The sequence below is a fragment of the Bos taurus genome, chromosome 15 (assembly GCF_002263795.3).
Source record: "Bos taurus isolate L1 Dominette 01449 registration number 42190680 breed Hereford chromosome 15, ARS-UCD2.0, whole genome shotgun sequence".
Classification (NCBI taxonomy): Eukaryota; Metazoa; Chordata; class Mammalia; order Artiodactyla; family Bovidae; genus Bos; species Bos taurus.
This window is the reverse complement of record NC_037342.1, coordinates 40,231,187-40,255,429: the sequence shown is the minus strand read 5'-3', so window position 1 is coordinate 40,255,429 and position 24,243 is coordinate 40,231,187. Positions and strand designations below refer to the sequence as shown.

At 45.9% G+C, this 24,243-nt stretch overlaps 1 protein-coding gene across 2 annotated transcripts in view; it reads left to right on the top strand.

The window, feature by feature from the left end:
- PARVA (parvin alpha) overlaps positions 1-24,243 on the top strand; it is a 179,092-nt gene that overhangs the window by 91,699 nt on the left and 63,150 nt on the right. For both annotated transcript variants that reach the window (XM_024975536.2, NM_001099144.1), the window contains 3 exon segments: positions 16,749-16,838; positions 16,920-16,990; positions 19,901-20,003. In XM_024975536.2, coding sequence (XP_024831304.1) covers positions 16,749-16,838; positions 16,920-16,990; positions 19,901-20,003 — 264 coding nt within the window.

The following is a 24,243-nucleotide window of genomic DNA, read 5'->3' as shown; positions in this document are numbered from 1 at the left end:
GGTGATGGGCACAGATGTCTGCTCTGGGACAACACTTTGTCATAATGCTGAAGACGCCTAGATAATAAGTAAAAAATGCTTCCGCCTAAAGAGCCAAGACCTGTTGGCCTTCTCTGCTCCTTCCTTTGCTGTCTCCAATTCTTTTTCTTTTTAAAGCCCAGACCCACCCAAGATTACCATCTGTCTCTGACCTAGAAGGTGGAGCTGTTTGTACTATATTTATTTCTGCCTGAAGGGGGCACTGTTCAAGGATCAGCCTGGCCACACTGCCCATTCATTCCGAAAATACGTATCAACATCTCATGGCCTCTTGGCACACTCGAATTAGTGGAGGAGATGGGTTCTTCAGATAGGTGCACAGATAGATAATTACAAACAGTGCTAAGTGAGATGGATAGAAGAACAAAGCTGCAGCCATGGAAGGGTCTGGCACTGCCTTCTCCATGAAGCCCTCCCTGGTCCCTCCTGGTGGTGCAGGCCTAGCCTGGTCTCCCTCATTGCCCAGAGCCATGCCTGTATTGGTTCTCAGACCACTGAGACTCCAGGTATACGTGAACGTGAGCTCCTAGGGCAAGGGTTCATTCTTTTCTAGAATATGTGTGGCATATAGCAGGTGCTCAATCAGCATTTAAGACTGGGAGGAGGCCAATGAGCACATTTTACCAGGCCTCATTCCATTAGATGAAGAAGTCAGGAACTTCCCGCAGCACTGTGATTATAGTGGTGTGATGATGAGTTAGTTCCAAAACTTCTGCTCCGTCCCAAGAAGGAGGAGTCTCTCTTCCAGAAGGGATGGAGGGAGTGAATGATGAGCAGAAGTCTTTAGCATAAGGCCTGGCCTATTCAGGAGCTCAGCGCAAGGCATGTCCCTTCCCCTGCCCCCTAGAAGTTTCCTTAGAGTGGTCTTGTGCTCTGATGCAAGCACCCTGCCCAGCAGCAGTACCAGCCTCCTCTCAGGGCAGACCTGAGCCAGGTCAGGTCCATCTCCTGCTCAGCTCTGAGTCTCCAGCCTGGGCATGTCACAGTTGGGACTAATGGAATGTCTGTTTTGAATGGCATGGGCTTAGTGTCAGAATAAGAACAGGGTTCTACAGCCCATCCATTCTGGTTTGCTTCTTCCTTGGAGAACAAGAGTATGTTCCCTTCCCAGATATGTTGCCAAAAACATACCCTCTTAGCTCCCATCGGGTCTCCTAGAATTTGTCTCCTAGGAGAAGGGGTGGCAGACCCTGGCCCCCAGATCCCTGGGTGAGCACAGTAGATGCTTTTGCACTGAACACAGCATCCCAGGTCACCTCCTTTTTCAGTCCAGCTTAGTAGATGGTTTGGTGTACACAGAAGGCTCCCCACTTAATCAGGCACCTCCACTTTTCTGTCCCAGGGCTCTGGCTCCTGAAGCCCCCTCAGTTGGCACCCAGTGTGGCCTGGAAGTACAGAGAGGTAGCACCTGGGGGCCACCTCAGTAGTAGGGAAGTCTCCTGGAGACACTGTGTATGGTTCCTTAGCCCCATAGGAGCTGCGGTTCAGGTGCCCACAGGTAACCGGCTCAGTAACATGGGCCTCCTTCTCTGGCTCTTCCTATGTCTCTGCGTCTCTTTCCTCACCCCTCACCCCTTTTCCTGGGATTTCTTTCCCCTTTCATATGACTTCAAACTCATACACTGGGGAAAGGAGACAGCTAACTGGTAGAATCATCTTCCAGAGAACTTTTCAGGAAGTCTCCTACACTTTCTGAACTTTAGCTTCCTCATCCACTAAAGAGAGCGAAGAGCCTGTAGCCTGAACCTCACATCAGGCTGTCATCTGGTTCCCCAGAGGCCCCACATTTTTCACTTGCTGGTCCTTCTGCCTGAGCACCCCCTCCCCTCCCCACCTCACCCCCTTCCATAGCTGGCAAATGACACAACCCTCCAGATCCAGCCGCCTTCCCCGAGGACTGGGAACCACCTAAATGTCCAACAGTTATGGAAGGGTTAAGCAGTGTGTGCATACCTTCAACAGAGGTTGAGAAAGCCAGTTAAAGGGATATTTTTGATGGCATAAGGAAGTACAGTGAGATTATCTGATACTATAAAAACTGGCCATGGAACTACCCAGAATGTACCCAGTATGGAGTATGTGTAAGTGTGTATATAAAACATAGAAAAGCAGAAGAAAACATGTTACCTCTAAGCAGTAGGGTTGTTTTCCTCTTAGTTTTTAAATATTTTTCAGGTTCTCTTAAATTAGCATTCTTTCTTTTCTAGCCAGAAATAAGTCAACTTGTTATTTAAAACAAACAAAAATACAGCTTAAGTGTCGCCTCTGTCCTCAGAGAGGCTAAGCCTACAAAGAGTGACCAGACCACCTGTAGGGCTCAGTGTACAAAAAAAGTTGTTACACAAAACGGGAACAACATACAGTGTAGTGTTGAGGGTGTAAACCCTGGAGCCAGCTGTGGTTGTTCAGTTGCTAAGTCATGTCCGACTCTTTGCGACCCTTTGGACTGTAGCACGCCAGCTTCTCTGTCCTCCACTATCTCCCAGAGTTTGCTCAAGTGACTGTAGCTGTGAAATTAGAAGACATTTACTTCTTGGCAGGAAAGCTATGAGAAACCTAGACAGCATATTAAAAAGCAGAGATATCACTTTACTGACAAAGGTCCACATAGTCAAAGCTATGGTTTTTCCAGTAGTGTACAGATGTGAGTGTAATTGAACCATAAAGACGGCCGAGCACCGAGCACTGACGATTCGATGCTTTTGAATCACTGTGGTGCTGCAGAAGACTCTTGAGAGTCCCTTGGACAGTAAGGAGATCAAACTAGTCAATCTTAAAGGAAATCAACCCTGAACATTCATTGGAAGGACTGATATTGAAGCTGAAGCTCCAATATTTTGCCCACCTGATGCAAAGGGCCAACTCATTGGAAAAGACCCTGACGCTAGGAAAGATTGAAGGCAAAAGGAGGGGAGGGTGGCAGAGAATGAGAGGGCTAGATAGCATCAGTGACTCAATGGATGTGAACTTGAGCAAATTCCGGGAGCCAGATGACCTGGGATCAATCTGGGTTCCACTTTTTTGCTCAAGTTACATAACCTCTCTGGGCCCCATTTTCCTCATTTGTAAAATGGGGATAATCAGTTCCTACTCATCAGATTGTCAGGAGGATTAAATGAGTAAATGTATATATTCTTAAAGAAAGGGGCCGCATCTGTGTCCCTGGTACAAAAGAAATGCAGTGCGAGTATGTGTTCTCTTCACCGTTATCCATTCAAGGGAGAGTTCCCACCAAGAGTGCTCCTTCAGGGTAAACCAGAGCTGACCTCCAGACAAATCCAGATTTAGCCCACTAGTGAACTGATCCAAACAAAACACAATGATGCCGCGGCAACTCCCTGGCCAGCCCCCTACCCAGAGCCCTTGCTTCAGTGGAGTCCACCACTCGGAAATTCCAATGAACTGGTACTTGATGTGGCACTTTAAGCAGCACTGAGCCACTGCAAAAATAAATGACTGGCTTACTTTGAATTAATAAATAAGAATGCTATAGACATGAAGGTCAAAGAGCCACAGAGAAAGAAAGAAAGAAATTTGACTCCGGCGATGCAGAGATACAAAGCCAGTGAGTTGCAGAGGCCACGTGGTTGCCTAGAGCCCCACGGGGCTTCCCGTGGTCTCTGCATCTCCCATGTACTCCTCTGTTCCCTCCACTTTGGGAGAATGCTCTGCTCTCAGGACTTGGTTCAGAACTGCGTGGAGGACCGTAGCATTACTGCAGTGCAGTTTGTGGGCACATCGTTCCCCTCCCTGCTCAACTACAGCATTCTCTGAGCACTTACTCAGTGTGTAGCAGCACACGCCTGGTGTACTGGTCTCTCGCCGTCAAGGGCATCTGCCAACCCCAGGAGGAAAGTACTTGTTTGTCATTGTATTCACAGCTCCTGGCCCAGCCCCTGGTACCAGAGATGCCCATGTGTGCTTATGAGTGAAAGAGATGAGCAGGGCCAGTTCCACCCTGGCTGTCCTGAGTTGCTGTGCCCACACTTCACATCTATTAGCTAACATACCAGGTCAGTTTCTGTGGTCTCCCCAAGGCTGTTATTAATACAAATGCTAGGGTATATGGATGCACAGAGATGCACACGCATGCATGACAGCCTGGTGTCACCCGTTATAAACTCCCAGAGCGACACACCTGCACCACTTTGTACTTAAGTAGGAACAGACCTTTAAAATCAAGAAAACCATTCTGGTGCTAGATCTAAAGCGACAGCGGGCATGGTGTGGCAAAAGACGAAGAACGCTGATGTGTCTGATTTTGATCATAGACCCTCTGTGCCTGAGCAGTGTTTGAAATTCCCACGGCTAACTTGAGACCTCACTGGTGTTTCAGTTCACAGGGTTTTGACAGCCCAAAGCTAGTCAACGGTGCATCCGTCTCCCTCTGAGCGTACTTGCAATTCGAGGGCTGCTGAATCACGTGTTTGGCTGAACAATGAATTAATGTCCAGGGGCCATCTGCCTGGCAGCCTTCCAACTCTGCAGAGACTATAAAACTGACCAAAACAAAGACATGGGTGGAAACTTTAAGACTTGGCACTATAGATTCCCCTGTCGGCTCCCATCACCATACCAACCTCTAAGTTCCTTTTTTGGCTGTGCTTCAAGGCCCAGATGTTAAACCCTGGTGACTAAACAGCTGTGTCAGGTAGAGCAGAGTGTGGGGAGACCTTGACAGTCTGCTGAGGCCACTCTGAGCTGTTCCCATGTTTGCCTGATGCTTTATATTATGGCCGCTGAAATAAGTTTGTTTGTTTGTTTTTAAGTAACAAAACTCTGGTTTAAGGGCTAGGATGGAGGGGGTGGTGATTTTGCATTTCCTTTTGATAATTTCACATAGAAGAAGAATGAACCCACACGTTGTAGGCAGGGGTGAGTATTGAGAACAGAACCTGTCCCCCAAGAAAATGTTGGAGCCAGAGTAATGCCCCCCAGAGATATCCATATCCCAGATATGGATTTTAATGAATCTAGGGATATATTAGCTTACATGGCAAAGGGAAGTTAAGGCTGCAGGTACAATTATGGCTGCTCATCAGCTGACTCTAAAATGAGATTGTCCTGGGTTTTCCAGGTGGCCCAGTATAATCATAGGGTACTTAAAAATAGAAGAGATAGGCAAAAAAAGAGGTCAGAGTACTGCAATGTGAGAAGGATTTGACCCCCATCCCCCACTGCTGACTTTGAAGATGGAGAAAGGGGACCACAAGCCAAGGAATGCAGGTGGCCTCCAGAAGCCAGAAAAGGCAGGAAAATGAATCCTCCCCTAGAGCCTCCAGAAAGGAGCAAACCCTGCCAATACCTCGATTTTAGCCCAGTGAGACCCATGTTGGACTTCTAACCTACAGAACCATAAGGATAATAAATCAATGTTGTTTCAAACCACCAAGTGTGTGGTAATTGTTACTACAGCAATGGAAAGCTAATATAACAGCCATGTCATAAAAGCCCCATCAGGAACAATGGATAGATTTAGCTTCCAAAGCAGTTCCAGAGAAAGCAATAAAGACACCTTCAGTGATGGTTGTACTAGTGGGACAGATCTCTCCTTGGGAAAGCAGAAATGACCTTGCCAGGCATCCTTAAGTTATGAAGAAGCTCTGTCTTCTCATCTCAGCCCTGGAAACAAACCTAAAAACCATGCAGTTTCTATGTGGAAACAAGTTCTCACTTGGGAATAAGTACAGCTTGCACTATAGGACTTTGAGATGGTCTTTGTGCTTTGCTTCCTGTACAAATGCTTCTATAGGGGTCAGCTAATGTTGGATAAATTACCACTGTCTCCTTGGTGATGGAAAGAAACATATGCATCTCTTAAAATTATGGATTTCCCCGCAGTGAGCACTATATTTCGTTGGAAAAATAGCAAATTTGGGTTGATTTTTTTTTTTTTTTGGTATGTGAATTATGTCTTTATTTTTTTTATTTAATTTAATTTTATTTTTTAACTTTACAATATTGTATTGGTTTTGCCATATATCAAAATGAATCCGCCACAGGTATACATGTGTTTCCCATCCTGAATCCTCCTTGCACCTCCCTCCCCATACCATCCCTCTGGGTCGTCCCAGTGCACCAGCCCCAAGCATCCAGTATCGTGCATCAAACCTGTCCTGGCGACTCGTTTTATATATGATATTATACATGTTTCAATGCCATTCTCCCAAATCATCCCACCCTCTCCCTCTCCCACAGAGTCCAAAAGACTGTTCTATACATCAGTGTCTCTTTTGCTGTCTTGTACACAGGGTTATTGTTACCATCTTTCTAAATTCCATATATATGCATTAGTATACTGTATTGGTGTTTTTCTTTCTGGCTTACTTCACTCTGTATAATAGGCTCCAGTTTCATCCACCACATTAGAACTGACTCAAATGCATTCTTTTTAATGGCTGAGTAATACTCCATTGTGTATATGTACCACAGCTTTTTTATCCATTCATCTGCTGATGGACATCTAGGTTGCTTCCATGTCCTGGCTATTATAAACAGTGCTGCGATGAACATTGGGGTACATGTGTCTCTTTCAATTCTGGTTTCCTTGGTGTGTATGAACAGAAATATGGGTTGATTTTTTTAATAGACTTTTTATAATACTTTTAGATTTATAGGGAGAATGAAAAGATAATACAGAGAGTTCATTTATGCCTATGTTCAGTTTCCCCTCTTATTAACATTTTATATTAATATGCTGCATTTGTTATAATTCATGAACCCATATTAATATTATTAACTTAAGTTATTCAGATTTTTTTCAGCTTTTACCTAATGTCCTTCTTCTGTCCCAAGTTCCCTTGCAGGATACTGTGTCACCATCAGCTGTCACATCTTCTAAGGTTTCTCTTGGCTGTTACATTTTCTCAGACCTTCCTTGTTTTTAATGACCTTCTCACAAAACTCAAAATTATCACAGACTTAAATATAAAATATAATGTATAAAATTTATAGAAGAAAATATAACAAATCTATTTGATTTAGGAGTTTGGCGATGAGTTTTTAGATGCAACACCAAAATGACAAACCATGAAAGAAAAATCGATAACTTGGACTTCGTTAAAATCTGCATAAGATCTTATTAAAATGGAGGGTATATGGTCTGTGTCTAGATTAATTTTGGCAGTTGGCTATCCAATGGTTCTAGCATTGGTTGGTATGACCATCCTTTCTACATTGAATTGCCTGTCCTCGTTTGTCAAAGAGCAGCTGGCTGTATTTGTGTGGGTTTGCTCCTGGGTCTCTGTTCTCTTGCATTGACCTGTGTGCCTGCTCTTTTGCACCACTGTCGTTTTTCCTTGACGTCTGGTAGTGTCAATCCTCCAGCTTTGTCCTTCTTTAGTATTTTGTTGTCCACTTTAAGTCTGCCTTCCTATGTGAACCTTAGGATTGGTTTGTCAATATACACAAAATAGCTTGCTGTGACTCTTGACTAGGATTACACTGAATATATAGGTATACAAAAAAGATGTTCATGACCCAGATAATCACAATGGTATGATCACTCACCTAGAGCCAGACATCCTGGAATGTGAAGGCAAGTGGGCCTTAGAAAGCATCACTACAAACAAAGCTAGTGGACGTGATGGAATTCCAGTTGAGCTATTTCAAATCCTGAAAGATGATGCTGTGAAAGTGCTGCACTCAATATGCCAGCACATTTGGAAAACTCAGCAGTGGCCACAGCACTGGAAAAGGTCAGTTTTCATTCCAATCCCAAAGAAAGGCAATGCCAAAGAATGCTCAAACTAGTGCACAATTGCACTCATCTCACATGCTAGTAAAGTAATGCTCAAAATTCTCCAAGCCAGGCTTCAGCAATACGTGAACCGTGAACTTCCAGATGTTCAAGCTGGTTTTAGAAAAGGCAGAGGAACCAGAGATCAAATTGCCAACATCCACTGGATCATCAAAAAAGCAAGAGAGTTCCAGAAAAGCATCTATTTCTGCTTTATTGACTATGCCAAAGCCTTTGACTGTGTGGATCACAATAAACTGTGGAAAATTCTGAAAGAATTAGGAATACCAGACCACCTGACCTGCCTCTTGAGAAACCTATATGCAGGTCAGGAAGCAACAGTTAGAACTGGACATGGAACAACAGACTGGTTCCAAATAGGAAAAGGAGTATGTCAAGGCTGTATATTGTCACCCTGCTTATTTAAGTTCTATGCAGAGTACCTCATGAGAAACGCTGGGCTGGAAGAAGCACAAGCTGGGAATCAAGATTCCCGGGAGAAATATCAATAACCTCAGATATGCAGATGACACCACCCTTATGGCAGAAAGTGAAGAGGAACTAAAAAGCTTCTTGATGAAAGTGAAAGAGGAAAGTGAAAGAGTTGGCTTAAAGCTCAACATTCAGAAAACTAAGATCATGGCATCTGGTCCCATCACTTCATGGGAAATAGATGGGGAAACAGTGGAAACAGTGTCAGACTATTTTATTACTCCAAAATCACTGCAGATGGTGATTGCAGCCATGAAATTAAAGGACACTTACTCCTTGTAAGGAAAGTTATGACCAACCTAGATAGCCTATTCAAAAGGAGAGACATAACTTTGCCAACAAAGGTCCGTCTAGTCAAGGCTATGGTTTTTCCAGTGGTCATGTATGGATGTGAGAGTTGGACTGTGAAGAAAGCTGAGCACCGAAGAACTGATGCTTTTGAACTGTGGTGTTGGAGAAGACTCTTGAGAGTCCCTTGGACTGTAAGTAGATCCAACCAGTCCATCCTAAAGGAAATCAGTCCTGGGTGTTCATTGGAAGGACTGATGCTGAAGCTGAAACTCCAGTACTTTGGCCACCTCATGCGAAGAGTTGACTCATTGAAAAAGACCCTGGTGCTGGGAGGGATTGGAGGCAGGATGAGAAGGGGACAACAGAGGATGAGATGGCTGGATGGCATTACTGACTCGATGGACATGAGTTTGGGTGAACTCCGGGAGTTGGTGATGGACAGGGAGGCCTGGCATGCTGCGATTCATGGGGTCGCAGAGAGTCGGACACGACTGAGCGACTGAACTGAACTGATAGGTGAACTTGGAAAGAACTGACACTTTAATACTATGTCTTATAATCCATGAACACTGTCTCTCGATTTATCTAGATCTTTGATTTCTTTCATCAGAGTTTTGTAATTTTCTGTATGCCATCCCTGTGTACATGCCACTAGATTTATATCTTAGTATTGCATATTTGGGTGCTACTATAAATGTTATTGGGCTTCCCTGGTGACTCAGATGGTAAAGAATCCACCTGTAATGTGAGAGACCTGGGTTCAATCCCTGGGTTGGGAGGATCCCCTGGAGGAGGCATGGTAACCCACTCCAGTATTTTTGCCTGGAGAATCCCCATGGACAGAGGAGCCTGGTGGACTGCAGTCCATGGGGTTGCAAAGAGTCAGACACAACTGAGTGACTAAGCACAGCACATAAATGATATTGTGTTTTTAGTTTCTAACTTTAATCATTTATTGTTGGTGCATAGGAAAACAATTGATTTTTGTCTGTTAAACTTCTATCCTGACCCCTTACCATAACTGCTTATTAGTTCTAAGAGATGGACTTCCCTGGTGTCTCAGAGGGTGAAGAATCTGCCTGCAGTGCAGGAGCTGCTGCTGCTAAGTCGCTGCAGTCGTGTCCGACTCTGTGCAACCCCATAGACTGCAGCCCACCAGGCTCCCCTGTCCCTGGGATTCTCCAGGCAAGAACACTGGAGTGGGTTGCCATTTCCTTCTCCAATGCATAAAAGTGAAAAGTGAAAGTGAAGTCGCTCAGTCATGGCCGTCTCTTTGCGACCCCATGGACTGCAGCCTACCAGGCTCGTCCGTCCATGGGATTTTCCAGGCAAGAGTACTGGAGTAGGGTGCCATTGCCTTCTCCTAGACCAGGGTTCGATCCCTGGGTTAGGAAGATCCCCTGGAGAAAGCAATGGCTACCTACTCCAGTATTCTTGCCTGGAGAATTCTGTGTCCAGGGGAGCCTGGCTTCCTATGAACAGTCCATTGGGTCACAAAAATTCAGACATGACTGAGCAACTAACACATAAGACTATGGGGTTTTTTTTTGTTGTTGTTTTGTTTCATCATTGGTCAGTTCTTTGGGAGTTTCTACATAATCAATCTATGAACAGAAGTGAAATTCGCGCAGTTGTATCCGACTCTTTGCAACCCCATGGACTATTACAGTCCTTGGAATTCTCCAGGCCAGAGTACTAGCGTGGGTAGCCTTTCCCTTCTTCAGGGGATCTTCCCAAGCCAGGGATTGAACCGAGATCTCCCACATTGCAGGAGGATTCTTTACCCTCTGAGCCACAAGGGAAAGTTGTATTTCTTCCTTTCCAACTTGTGTGCCTTTTATTTCCTTTTTCTGCATTATTGCAATAGCTAGAGTATTTAGTATGATTTTGAATAGGGGAGATATCTTTGTCTTGTTTCCAGTCTTAGCATATAAGCATCCATTTTCTCACCAGTAAGTGTTTTTTGGTAGATGTTCTTTCAGGTTGATTTTCCACATAGAGAAAAGTTGTTGGGATTTGCCAACCAGACAGTGTAGATGTGTCTAGCTGCAGGAACTTCTGGGGGACCATTGAGCCATTTAGAAATTAAAGGAACTTGAGTGAGCTTTCATGACGGCCAAAAAGTCATGGGGTCCCGAGAACGAGCTCGAGCAGCCTGAGTACCTCACTGGGGTTCGCTTGCACTGAAGGAGAAAGAACAACCTGCATGTCCTCTTGCTGTCCCTCAGTATGGTGTTTGGGTTTTTCCTCTACAGACATGGGGAGCGTGGTCCAGCGCACGCTGGGGAACAGATGGGTTCACAGCCCTCGACGCTCTGGACCCTACCTGCTTATTCACCCCTGTTCTTCCACCCTGTTTCTCCTGTGTGAGCCCTACATTCCCAGTGCTCAGGCGTAATCACTGCTGTCTCAGTAGCTGCCCTGTTTGTCTACATTTTGCTGTTTATACACAAGGCGTGCTTTTTGTGAGGCACCTGTGTTGGATGAAAATGTAAGTTTTTCAAAGTCTGGCTCACGTGTCCCCCTTTCTGAGAATCCTTCCCAGTCTTCCCCATCTACAGTTAACCTTGTTGCCCCCACCACTGAGCTCCCACAGACCTCTGGTTACATGTATGTCATCTGAGTGCAGCATACTGCCCATTGTGTTTTTCTGTGCCTGCCTCTCCCACCAGAACAGATTGAGGCAGACTCATGTCAAATCCCCAAACCCTATGCCCGGTGCTGGCACAGGGTTTGCTTCAAAGGAGGTGCCCAGTAATGTGTACTGGTCACATGAATGAAATTACTAGCTTTGCACAAATGGACCCTTTTGTACTCTTTGAAACCTCTGTCCGTTCTTCTCACCATACTTGTTTTCCATCTGGTGTTCTTCAGGCCCTTGTGTATATATTTTGGACTATAAGAGATATCTGCAGCTATTCTGTTTCTCATGGAAAAAAAAAAAAAAAGGAAGGGAAAATTACTGTTCTTTGTATACCTACTGTCTTCATCCATCAACTTTATAATCTTGGTGTCCCATGCACCGATTAGGGAGTTAAGGCTCCAAGCCCCAGAAGACACCAACTCAGCTGACTTAAACAAAAAAGGAACTTCCTTTATCACTTATAGCAAGACACAAAAAGCTAGGGTGGCTCTAGGGATGGTGGCTTAGCAGTATCAACAAGAACTCCTTTCTTTCTTCCCTGCCAACCTTAACGTATTAGCTTCTTTGGCCAGACCTAACTTCATGACTATAAATCTAGGCATAACATCCTGATGCAGGAATGTTTAGAAGGAGAAAGATACCTTCTCTTTCCTTGAGCCTCTTTTTGAAATGAAGGACAACTTTTCTAGAAGGTTCTAGAAATTTCCAGTTACAGCTCTTTGACCAGAATTGTGTTACATGACAGTGCTTGAGCCAGTCACCGCTAAAGGAATTGAGATTATCATGATGAGCTTAACTCAATCGAAATCTCACCTAGAAGCATGGTGGTGGGGGGTGGGGGGGGCGGTGAGGGGGTTGTGCAGTGTATACTGGAACAAAATGAGAGAGTATTATTTCAGCAGAGAGAGAGAAAAAATAAAATCAATATTGGGGAAGAAACTAATAGTGTCAGCTGCACCTTTGTTTTAAACAAAATTGTTTTCTATCACATTTCATGTTGAACTGTTTAAGTCACCAACATAAGGTCCCATGGCTGATAAAAAGGAGAAGTAGGATTCAAATCCAGGTCTTTCAGACTTCAGAGCCCATCCATGTCCTTATTCTGCGGCACAGCTGGACCCAGAGTCACGCTGTGTTTCCCAGAAAAGCCAGGCTCCCTCCCTCATGGTGAGCGCTTCAGGAGTTGAGGCGATCGCCCTGTTCTCCCAAGCCCGACCTTCAGCCGGGCATTTAATCTGTTTATTAAGTTATGACTAATGGCGCCGCGAGACACCGAAGGCCGCACATTCAGACCTAGTTTTAGGTGGTTAGAAGAGGTTCAGGGGAAAACATCATATTCATATTCTATGCCGAGAAAATTCAATTGCAACTCTTTCTCTTTCGGAGTGCAGGGGTGGCGAGGGGCTTCTGCTGGGTCCTGCTTTGGTTTAATAGAAATGAAACCTCCAAAGCACGTGGGCTGTTTTGGGAACATGGCCACTAATGCGGCCCCATGGGGCGGGGGGCCAAGGCTGAGCCGGGCAGTTTGCATATTCACTTTTACAAACAGTTGGCTCCGAGTCAGCAGTTAATGGGATGGGAATGATGTTCCTGTACCAAATCATTTCCTGAAAAAAAACATTTCCAATTGCAAACATATCTCTCCCTTTCTTCTTGGGTTTGTTTTGTCTCTGTGAGTGAATTAAAGAGGCAGGGCAGAGGGGAGTGTTTCTGACTGGGGATTTTTCATCTAAAAACATTTCTAACAATGATCTACACAGAAAAAGAGGTCCTGTTCAGATCCACCTTTAGGAGTCCTGGCTGCAAATATGGTGTTTCTAGTCACACGTTAGAGGTATAAATATCTCTATATTCATAGATTGGCTCTTACTCGACAACAGTCTTGGGACAGAGGTAGCTTTTTTCTCTTTACAAAAGGTAAGCTGGAAATTCTGCCCTAGAAATGTGCCCACACACGCACACACAGGATCAGGCCAAAGTATGGTTTTCTCCCCTAAGGACAGGCTGAAAGTCTTCTTTGCATGCTGTACACTGCTCTGGTAAATTGTGCTTTAACTTATAACCTGTGCAGTGGAAGGGTAGTCTTAACAGGTTTATTCATTTTATTCAACAAATTGTCCTTGAGTGCTTATCATTTTAAGTAATAATTGCAAATAATTACATAGCTCTTAACCAGGTACCAGACACTCTTCTAAATGTTTTACATGTATTAACTCATTTAATCTTCTCAACAACTCTAGGAGGTAGGCAATATTATTATTACCCCCATTTTGCAGATAAGGAAACTGAGGTGTAAGATGGATGAACTTGTCCAAAGTCACGTACTAGTAAGTGGTAGAGCCTGGATTTGAATGTAGGCAGTCTGACTCCTCTTCAGAGATCTAATCGCAAACAAAAGAGAAAAAGTGCCAGTCTTTCCACAGCTTACATTCTGTTGAGGAGGGGATAGATAATAAATGTAGAAATAATAGTTACTTCAGATTCTGACGAGTGCTATGGAGAAAATACAACACAAGAGGGAGGCAGGGGACTATTCAGAGGGTCTTGTAGGTCTTAGGAAGGAGTATTTATTCTGAGTATACTGGGAATTCCCAGGTGGCAGTAGTAAAGAATCCTCCTGCAGTGCAGGAGATGCAGATTCAATCCCTGAGTCAGGAAGATCCCCTGGAGAAAGAAATGGCGACTCACCCCAGTATTCCTGCCTGAGAAATCCCACGGACAGAGGAGCTTGGCGGGCTACAGTCCACAGGGTCACATAAGAGTCAGACATGACTGACCTACCAAGCATGCACATGAGGGGAAGCCACAGGAGGGCGTAAAGCAGGAGAACGCATGATTGTGTTTAATCCTTACAGATCATTCTGATTGTGCTCTAGGAAGTAGACTGGCATGGGGAAAATGCATCAGAAAGCAGTAGGCAGGTTAGAAGGTGGTTCTGGTTATTTAGGTGAAAGATAACGGTGGCCTGAACCAGAATAGTGATGATGGAGCTGGTGAGAAGTGGTTGGAATAGGGTCCTGTTTTGGAGGTGGAACCCATAAAACTTGCCAATGTATTGGCTGTAAACAGTAAGGAAAAGAAGGGAAGGGTGATTCCTCAGATTTTGGCTTGAACTCTTATGCAAATGGTAGTGCCATTTACTGAGGAGGAGGAGAAGGAAGGTGGACGAGTCTTGATGTGTTGTTACGGTGGAAGTAAGGGTACTGAAGATCACGTGTTCTGTTTTGGATGTATAAATCTGAGATCTCCATTAGTAGACAAAAGAGGAGATATTGAGTGAGTCTGGAGCTCAGGGTCAGGCCGAGGCTAGAGATTTTGTTTGTTTTTGTATGTTTCTGGTTCTTGTTTTAATAATGAGTTGACTCTTGTTTTCACAACCCAGTGATGCTGGGTAAATAAAACCACTCAAAAGAATAAATTAGGACAGAGCTTGGTTGTTTTTGTAATGAAAAATATCTAGGAAGTTGCTGCATTTTTACCCTATCCCTGATTTTGTTGCCTTGGATTCAGTTTTAGATAATACAATCTTATTAACTTTAAAAATATATAATACAGCATACATCAGGCTGGAGATTTAAATTTGGATATCATCAGCATCTGGACCTATGGCATCAGTCAGGATAGCGCCATCCAACTGAATCTTCTGTGATAATGGAAATCTACATCTGCACTATCCAATGGGCTGCCGCCTGCCCCACGGGGGCCACTGAGCACTTGAAATGTGACAGGTGGAACTAAGAAACTGAGTTATTAATTCATTTAAACTTCAACAGCTGCATGTGGTTAATGGCTACTGTATTGGACTGCACAGACCTGGTGGCAGGGTGGGGTGGGGTGGAATATACAGATGGAGAAGGTTCTGGGCAAGAGCTAGTCTCTTCACTGGCCAGTTAACCGCGTCTCACACCCACACTGAAATGTAACTTTATTTCCACTTCCCATTGCCTGTGTAGTGATGCTTGTTAAGTGGTAGAAATCTTGCTTCTTTGTGAGAAACAGCCTGGAAAAAAAAGTGAACGGCTAGTCCTAGGAGGAGTGCTAGGAGACATTATAAAGCCTAAAGAAGCAATTGTGCTTTGCTGGAAAGCAAACACAAGCCCATATTTATAGAATCATTTGAACCTTGAAAGTGTCACTTATATTTTTCAATTATGTTTTGTGGGGGGAATTATATAGAATGGTGGGTGTCTGTGGATTTGGAGATTCAAGATGGTGACTGGCTGATATCCCATCTGAATGTCAAGAGCCCACAGCAACAGGACTAAATACCAGCTTCATAATGCGAGTTGTGTCTCTCTAGGGCAGAGTGGGTTTCACTCCCTTTGTTAGGCAATCTCGCTCCCTGTCCAACTGCAACCATCAGTGACGTCTGCTAATATGAAAGAACTCTTTGTAAGCAGCTGCCTGTGCTTAAGAGTACTTGCAAGTGTATGCTGGCAATCGGTGAGGCCAGAGTCAATACAAAAAAATAAAATGGAAAGATGGGACATTGCTTTTACCAAAGTTGATTGCAGCTGCCGAATCACCTCTTTAAGAACTGTTTGGTGACAAGCTTCTTCAGAGAAAATGGTTGTTCTGTGCTTAATTGGTGCAAAGGAATTGCCCAAACTGGAATTGAGTAGAACTGAGGGGATTTGAGCCACTGCTGTTAGGAGAGGTAGTAATCCAAGGTCAGTGCTCAGCAAAGGGCCATCACACAACTGGTTTTGTGGTAGGAATTTGTATTTTTTTTTTTTTTTTACTAAGGCTTCATGTGGGGGGTGGAGGTCAGTGGATGGAGGGGGTGGGCTGGAAGTATCTAGTGGTCACTGACCTCTCGTTATTTTTCTTGAGGACAGTGGAATCGTAGACTTCTAAGATTTGGGAAAGTATAAAAGAACTTGATGGTCACCTGTCCAGCTTTTGATGTTCAGCTGAGGGAACAGGCCTGGAGAAGTGAGGTGCCTGACCCCAGGGCCCATGACTCCCTACGGTTGAAGGGATAAATCCAGAGCCCAGGGAGAGGCCAGAATGAGGCATCCTCGAGCAGTGCTGGATGGGAGGAGGGGGGGTGGGAAGGAGGGAGGGAGGGAGAAAAATGTCCGAAAAAATACACAGGAGCCAATTCAGGAGAGAAGTCAGAGGAGGGTTGACCTGAGGATGGAAAAGGCCTGTGGCTCAAATGGAGCCTCACCGTGGGGACCTCATGCATCCAGTCAGCAAAGACTTGTCAAGCGTGCACTCTGCACCAGACGGCAGGAGGGACAGGAGGGAGGCGTGGCAGAGACTTAAGAAAGACGTCAGTGCTCACTTTGCTTCCATTTATTCCAAGATCATTTCTGAAGGGAGGCAGATGTCCATGCCCGATTTTTCTAGGAAAGCAAGTGATGTGACAGAAGGAGTGAGATGAAGGGGACAGTCTGCTCCTTTTAGCAAGGAGAGGCAGGAATCTGATGCAGGCTGCGCCACAGCTGTAGGCTAACCTTGGTGCTTTCCTTTCTCAATCTGCCTCAACGTGGAACACGGCTATGGGCTGCCGCATAACGCTGCACTTCCTTCTTACAGTGTCCGAGCTTCAGGAGGAAGGCATGAACGCCATCAACCTGCCCCTCAGCCCCATCCCCTTCGAGCTGGACCCTGAGGACACGATGCTGGGTAACGGGGTCTCTTGTTCTCTCTGGGTTAGCCTGATGCCTTCAGAGCCACCACCTCGCTGACTGCCTTTTCTTTTTAAAGAGGAGAATGAAGTGCGAACGATGGTGGATCCCAACTCACGCAGCGACCCCAAACTTCAGGAACTGATGAAGGTAAGAGGAAATTAGAAGGGGGTTCAGGTGCCTCCAACTCCACAGGTGTCTCTAGACCAGTCAGCCTGTGTAGGCAGGCACCACTCGAGCCACTGCAGAGGGAACAGAAATCCACAGCAGTCCCTGGCCACAGGCAGCTTGCAGTCCAGAAGGTGGACATCTGCAGGTTAACAGAGGTGGGACGTAACAGGTGCCCAAGGAATGGTATTGACCATAGGCACTGGAGAATTTAGTGCAAAAAACTCACATTTGCCAGGATCTTCTCACTCACACAGTCCTTTCACTGCATTTCCCAAGGACCCTCAAAAGTACCCTCTGAAGTTGGATTTAGTATCATCTCTATCTCTTTTACAGATGAGGAAACTGAGTCTCAGAAAAGCCAGGTGATTGTTCATTTATAGTCATGGCATGAGTGGAGGAGATGAGATTCAAACAGAAATGATTATGATGAAATAACATACTGTGCATAATGTACTTGGCACAGTGACTGACCAATGGTCACCCTCAAAAAATCTCTATTTCCTCCCCCTTCTGATTCCCTGTCCTGTATCTGTCTTCTTCAGCTTCTCCAAGCTGCACTTAAAACAGGACCAAAAGGCACTGGGTGCAGAGTGATTCACTCAAAATGCAAAGCTGAATGTTCATTTTCCTGTTCAAAACCTGTTTGTAGCTTCCTATGAACTGCAGGTTGAAGCCCACAGTCCTGGGGGTGGTGTTTGGCATCTCCATGCTCCAGCTGCCTCTTTAACCTCAAATAATCCCTGCTTGGCAAGGGTGCCACAGGGACAGCAGACCTGTTCATGGCGGCTCCCGGCGCGCACCTGCACACAGCTGCTCTGCACTCCCACCGCCAGGGCTTTGGCCATGCAGTCCCTCTGCCCAGGCGCTCTACTTGCCCTTCAAAGCCAGGTCACGTCCTTCGGGAAGCCCTCTCTAAACCCCGGGGCTGTCACTCAGCCCCTCTGTGTGCCGCTGTGGTTCACTAATTTGCTTCTGTACTGTTGTCATCGCATGGCGTTCCAACGACTCATATACTTCTCGGTCTCCTTCACTAAGTGGGGAGCTGCTCGGGGTTAAAGATTGTCCTTTTTTTTTCATCAGGGACAGTCTTTTTGTACCCTCAGGATCCAGCACAGACTGATATATAGCAGATATTAATAAATGCTGGATGCGTAGATGGTTGGATGGATGAAGGAGAGAAGGAGGGAAGGGGGAGGGGAAGAGAGAGGAAGGAGGAAGGGAGGAAGCATGAAAGCTCCTGCCTTAGGCCAGTAGAACAATGTGCTTTGAAAGCCCGAGCCTCCACTCAAGGGTGGAAACCAAGCCCAGCTCCCGCCTGTGTTGTAAAGACTATCTGCTTATGTGAAGTCAAAGAAGTCAAAAGGTGATGCTCTGGGACCTCGCTGGCAGTCCAGTGGTTAAGACTCCACGCTTCCACTGCAAAGGGGTGTGGGTTCAATCCCTGGTCGGGAACTAAGATCCCACATACCACGTGGCATGCCCCCCCCCACAAAAAAATGGGTGATATTCCGTTTAGGTGAAGTGGTCAAAAAGTCGGAACTGTAGTGCTTGCCTGAAGCTTGTGATCAGGAGAGGTGACTGAGCACAGAGACCAGAGGGACCTTCTTAGGGTGAGGGAACTGTTCTGTATCTTGATTGTGGGTGCGGTTATAACCGTGTACAGTGACCAAAAGTCATCACACTGTATACCTAGAAGTGGTTAATTTTATCGTATATGAATAATACCTTCATAAATAAAGCAAGACATTGAAATTAAAAAGGCAGTGGCCTTGTGCAAGCTTCAGTTTCCTCACCTGAAAAACGAAACTGATGCTGCCTGCCTCTCGGGATGCCGTGTGCATTAACTGAGTGACTGGTCACCTGGAACGCCTCTGCTGAATGCCTGGTGCACAGAGGCTAAGACACGGACCACAGAGGACGCCATGCAGCCCCACTGAGAGGAGGCCTGGCGCAGGGAGGAGAACGTGTGCTGTAGAGTGAGGTGGACAAGAGTCTGCTTATTCCTGTCCCTGCCCACAGTTAGCTCTGGGAGCTGGGGCTATGATTACTTCTGTGTTTGGTTTTACCTCCTGAACATAGGGGTGACAGTAACCACCTGGCCAGATGTCATAATGGGAGAGTGCTTTATTTATTAATAAAATCTGCCCTTATTGAACATTTGGCCCTTGGTGTATGTAATTCCTTTCTTTTTTTCCCCTGATATTGGTTTTGACTTTTGGCCACTCAGTATGGCATGTAGGATCTTAGTTCCCTTACCAGGGATCCAACCCATGCCCTCTGCAGCGGAAGTGTGGAGTCCTAACTACTGGACCACCAGAGAGACCCTGTAATTCTTTTCTACCACCGAGTGTGGGAGGTGTCTTCAACTTCCATTATAGAGGTGGGGAGTCAGAGGTTCAGAGTAGATAACTAGCTTGCCGTAGATTCATAAATCATAGAGATATGCACACAGTGTTCATGGATGACAGAAGTACACACACACGAACACATACCAGTCCATCGATCCCAGAGATGCACAAATTATTTTAGTAGGTAAAGTGAGGGTTTCAACCCTGGTTTGCATGACTCCAAAGCCCATCCTCTCCTGGCTGCAAAGCCACACAGCCGAGCACTGTGTGAATGATCCTTGTCATTCGGGGAAGGGAAGGCAGGGCCAGAGGTATTAGCAGAGACACTGGAGCCACCAGCACTAGCAGAGCCTATACCTGCAGGTTAACAGGACTGTTGGGCTCACACTCACAGCTGCTGGCACACATACTCAGGTGTGTGGATAATTCTGCTCCTTTCAAAATCTGAAGTTCATTTAAATTTTCACTGTCCAGGATGAGAACACTGGTATGTAAGGAAACACCCTATGACTCTTCTCTTATTCTCTCTCTCTCTCTGCAGGTATTAATTGACTGGATTAACGACGTTTTGGTTGGAGAAAGAATCATTGTGAAAGACCTGGCTGAAGATTTATACGATGGCCAAGTCCTGCAGAAACTTTTTGGTAAGAGGAGAGTTGAATGTCGCAGTGGGTGTCTTTAAATCTAGTTCAGAGCTGTTCTCCAGACACAGTTCACCGAATGGAATAGGGATGGGTGCCTTGGGCTAGCAGACCAGTGAGATGTACTCAGGATGTTTTACATGAATGCATTGCAAAGGGAGGCTTTGTGACCAGACAGGGTTGCTCCGCCTAGCAGGTGAGAATCACCAGCAGGGCAGATGACAAGACTCCACTGCGCACTGAAAACATGCTTCACCCTCTCCAGAAAATTGTGCACCTGTGGCCTCTGTAGATGTATTTACATGTGCATGGAGCTGCGTGTGTGTGTTTGTGTACCTCTGTCACCTGTACGTATGTGTGTGTTTGCATGCATGTATGCATACCTCTGTAATCTATGGCCATGTATGTGTGTGTGTTCCTCTGTGTATCTCTTTCCAGTTGGTGCAAGCACGCAGGTGTGTGGGCCTCTGTGACACTTGGCTCCCATGTGTCTCCAGGTGTCTCGCCTCTGGCAGCGTACGCATCCCTGCGTCAGTTCGCAGCTGTTCTCTGAAAGTGTGAGGCTGCTGGGGAGGGAAAGGAGACTTCCGGGTGACATTAGTAGGGAGAGGACAGACTCATCGTGACTGGATTTGGACTCCTCCTCTCTGTCCCCCACTTTCTGTCCTCCTAACGGCTGCCCTAAGTTCTAGACTCTCATTCTTAGCTTCCCACTAGCGCCTCACACTGAGCGCATCCTCTTTCCTAAGGATGTTTCTTTCCTTCCAAGTGAATAGAACCCCTTCCTCCCTTCCCTGCCCCTCCATGGCTGTGGGGCAAGGGTCTCCATGGCCCAATTTCTTGCTCGGAATTCTCTCCCGCATCCCCTCCTCCCTGCCATTTTCATTTGTCTGAACTGTTGAAACAATTTCCGAGCTCACCTCTTTGCCTTCCATCTCACCTCCTCCACCCGATTCCCCTTTGCAGAGGGAGGCTTTGTGACCAGATGGCGCTGCTGGTGGAGGAACCTTTTTCAATTGCAAGTCTCATTTTGTCAGTACTCGCTCTCCCCTACCTGTGGGACAAAGTCCAGACCTGTTAGCACGGCATTCAGAGCACTGCATCTGTCTTGTCAGCCTCACCTCCAGTCACTCACACGCGTGGCTCATGCCACGTAAAATGCTTGGACTCTCACCTGACACACAGTGAGTGCCCAGTCAGTCAGTGTCTTCTATCATTTCACCAGTAGTTTATGAACACCACGCCATATCATGACATACACCGGGCATATTCACACCTCTTTTCTTCTGCCTTTTCTTTTCTTCTGCCTCTGGGGCCTTTCTTCCTCCTTTATCCACTGAGGGAAACCATCATTGCTCATTCTTCCTATCTGTAGAGTCAACCAAACGTGCCTCCCCTCACCACATAGTCACATTTGAAAGAAATAGTCATGTGTTCTGTGTTCTCTCAGATATAGATACACACACGTATATAAAGCATTCATGCTTTTATTATATAGATAGACACACATGTACATAATATGCATGCCTTTGTTATATAGGTACACACACCTATATATAACATACATGCTTTTATGTTATAGATACAGAAGACATGTATACATAATATATATGCCTTTATTATTGTAAGACATTCCATTTTGTTTGTAGCTGTTTATGTAAATGTATGGGCTTCCCTGGTAGCTCAGCTGGTAAAGAATCTACCTGCATTGCAGGAGACCCTGGTTTGATTCCTGGGTCAGGAAGATCCCCTGGAGAAATGATAGGATACCTACTTCAGTATTCTTGAGCTTCCCTGGTGGCTTAGATGGTAAAGAATCCACCTGCAATGTGGGAGACCTGAGTTTGATCCCTGGAATAGGAGGATCCTCTGGAGGAGGGCATGGCAACCCACTCCAGTATTCTTGCCTGGAGAATCCCCATGGACAGAGGAACCTGGTGGGCTACAGTCCATGGGGTCATAAAGAGTCAGGCCCAACTGAGCGACTAAGCACACACGTATAAGTGTATGTAGGCTTCTCAAGGGCAGGAGCCATGTCATATTCCTTTTTCCGGTCTTCTGCAGTAATAACACATTGCCCAGCACTTAATCAGTGTATACTGAACAAATGAATGAATAATATACAATCTAGTAATTTCTAGGAGGCTAAGCTCATTTGGTACTCAATCATCAATATTAATGAGTATTAATATTTAAAGGCTTGTAAATGCAATTGAACACAGAGGGGAACGTGTTTGGCACATGCAGATGTGGAAGCACCCTGAGCCTCACTGATGACCTCTCCTAACATTTGTAGCTTTTAATTGCACCACCAAATTTCTAGTTGGGACGTGACACTGTCTGCTGGCCTTCACAAGCAGGGGTGGGACATGGCTGTGGGGTAATGGAACACGGTCATGAAGCAGTGTCCCCTCTGGGAATGGTTACAAAACAGCCCAGCATCATCCATGCTGCCCCGAGTCAGGCATCAAGTGCAGTCAGGTTAGACCACCTCAGATCTCAAACTTCATGTTGAAAAGGTGATTAAAAACAGAGCTGATGCCTCTTTTGTTAACGTAAGTGTGGGTCTAAGGCTAGACATACACATTCAGAAGCCACAGACAGCATGCCCACTGGAGAGAACTCGTTTGCAGTTTAAAATATGCATCAGGAGCTCCTGGGAGGAGGCGGTCTGGAGATGGGGGTTTGGGGTGACCCCTCTGACCTTGAGGTCCCCTCTGGCTATTTTCCTTTCTTCATGCCCAACCACATTTCTCAAAATAATGGTTGGCACTCCCTCGCCCTGCTTCCCCACCACTAAGCATTCCCTCCTGAGGTACGGGCTGGGTGCCACCACCTTGCCATCAACGTTTCCTTCCCACGCCACCAGTGTCACCTGAGAGTCCCTCTTGCATGGTGACACTTGACCCTACCGAGCATCTCACCTGCCTCCCCACCCGACGGTCTCTGTGGCCTCGCGTTGCCGTTCCTCTTCCACCTCTGACACCCGCTTCTCAGCCGTCCTCCTCCTCTGTTCTTCTCTCCATAATGGTTGGGTTTCCTCCAGCTTCCATCCTTGGCCTCCTTCTCTTTTTCTTTCATACCTTCTTCCTGGGAGATTTTGTCTGTTCCTACAGTTTCACCCATCAACTATATGATCATCAGCCTCAGATCTCTATCTTGGAATAGCTCTCTCTTTGAAGCTGTGAGTAAGGTTATCTCTTCCCTGCCTTTCCAGCCTGCCCACCTGCATGTCACATAGGCACCTGTAACCCGCCTGCCCCCAACTCTGCTTATCTTCCTCCTCCCCAAACCCATTTTCTTTTCCCCCTTGAGGAATGCTATTACAAGCCCAGATTAGAAATCTGGGGGTAATCCTGAATTGCTCCTTCTTCCTTCATATTCTGTTGGTCACAGTTCTGACAACTGTATTCCCATATATACGTGTCACACCCATCTCATTTCTCAATCAGCTAGAACACATGCAATGGCACCCCACTCCAGTACTCTTGCCTGGAAAATCCCATGGGTGGAGGAGCCTGGTAGGCTGCAGTCCATGGGGTCGCACAGAGTCGGACACGACTGAGCGCCTTCACTTTCACTTTTCACTTTCATGCATCGGAGAAGGAAATGGCAACCCACTCCAGTGTTCTTGCCTGGGGAATCCCAGGGACCGGGGAGCCTGGTGGGCTGCCGTCTATGAGGTCGCACAGAGTCGGACACGACTGAAGCGACTTAGCAGCAGCAGCAGCAGAACACGTGCAGCGTTTGTAGAAGTGCCTGGCTAACTGCGCCCTGGGTCAGTGTGGCTGTCAGCAATATTTTCCAACCCCACTGCTGCCTCCGTAGCTCAGAGCCTCATCATTTGTCTTAACTTCTCTGGCTCCAAACTCCTTTTCTTACGTTAAGCTGTTTCCTGCCTTGGGAGCATTCTGAAGTTCTCCCAGATCTTCTTTATATTTCACTATTTGTCTTACCACTTACACTCATAGCCCATTTGTCAGTGTTTCTTTAAAACTTTTTTTATTTTGAAATAATTTTAATAGAGTTGCAGAGACAGCCAAGAGGTTTCCCGTCTCCCTTTACTCAGCTTCCTCTAATGTCAACATCTCACCAAGCAGACGGTAAGCATCAAAACTAAGAAATCAGTCTCAGGACAGTGCTTAACTGGATTGCAGAATTTATTTGGATTTCACTAGTTTTTACATTCATGTCTTTTCTTGGTTCTAGGAGGTAAACCCAGAATCCCCCATTACATTCAGTT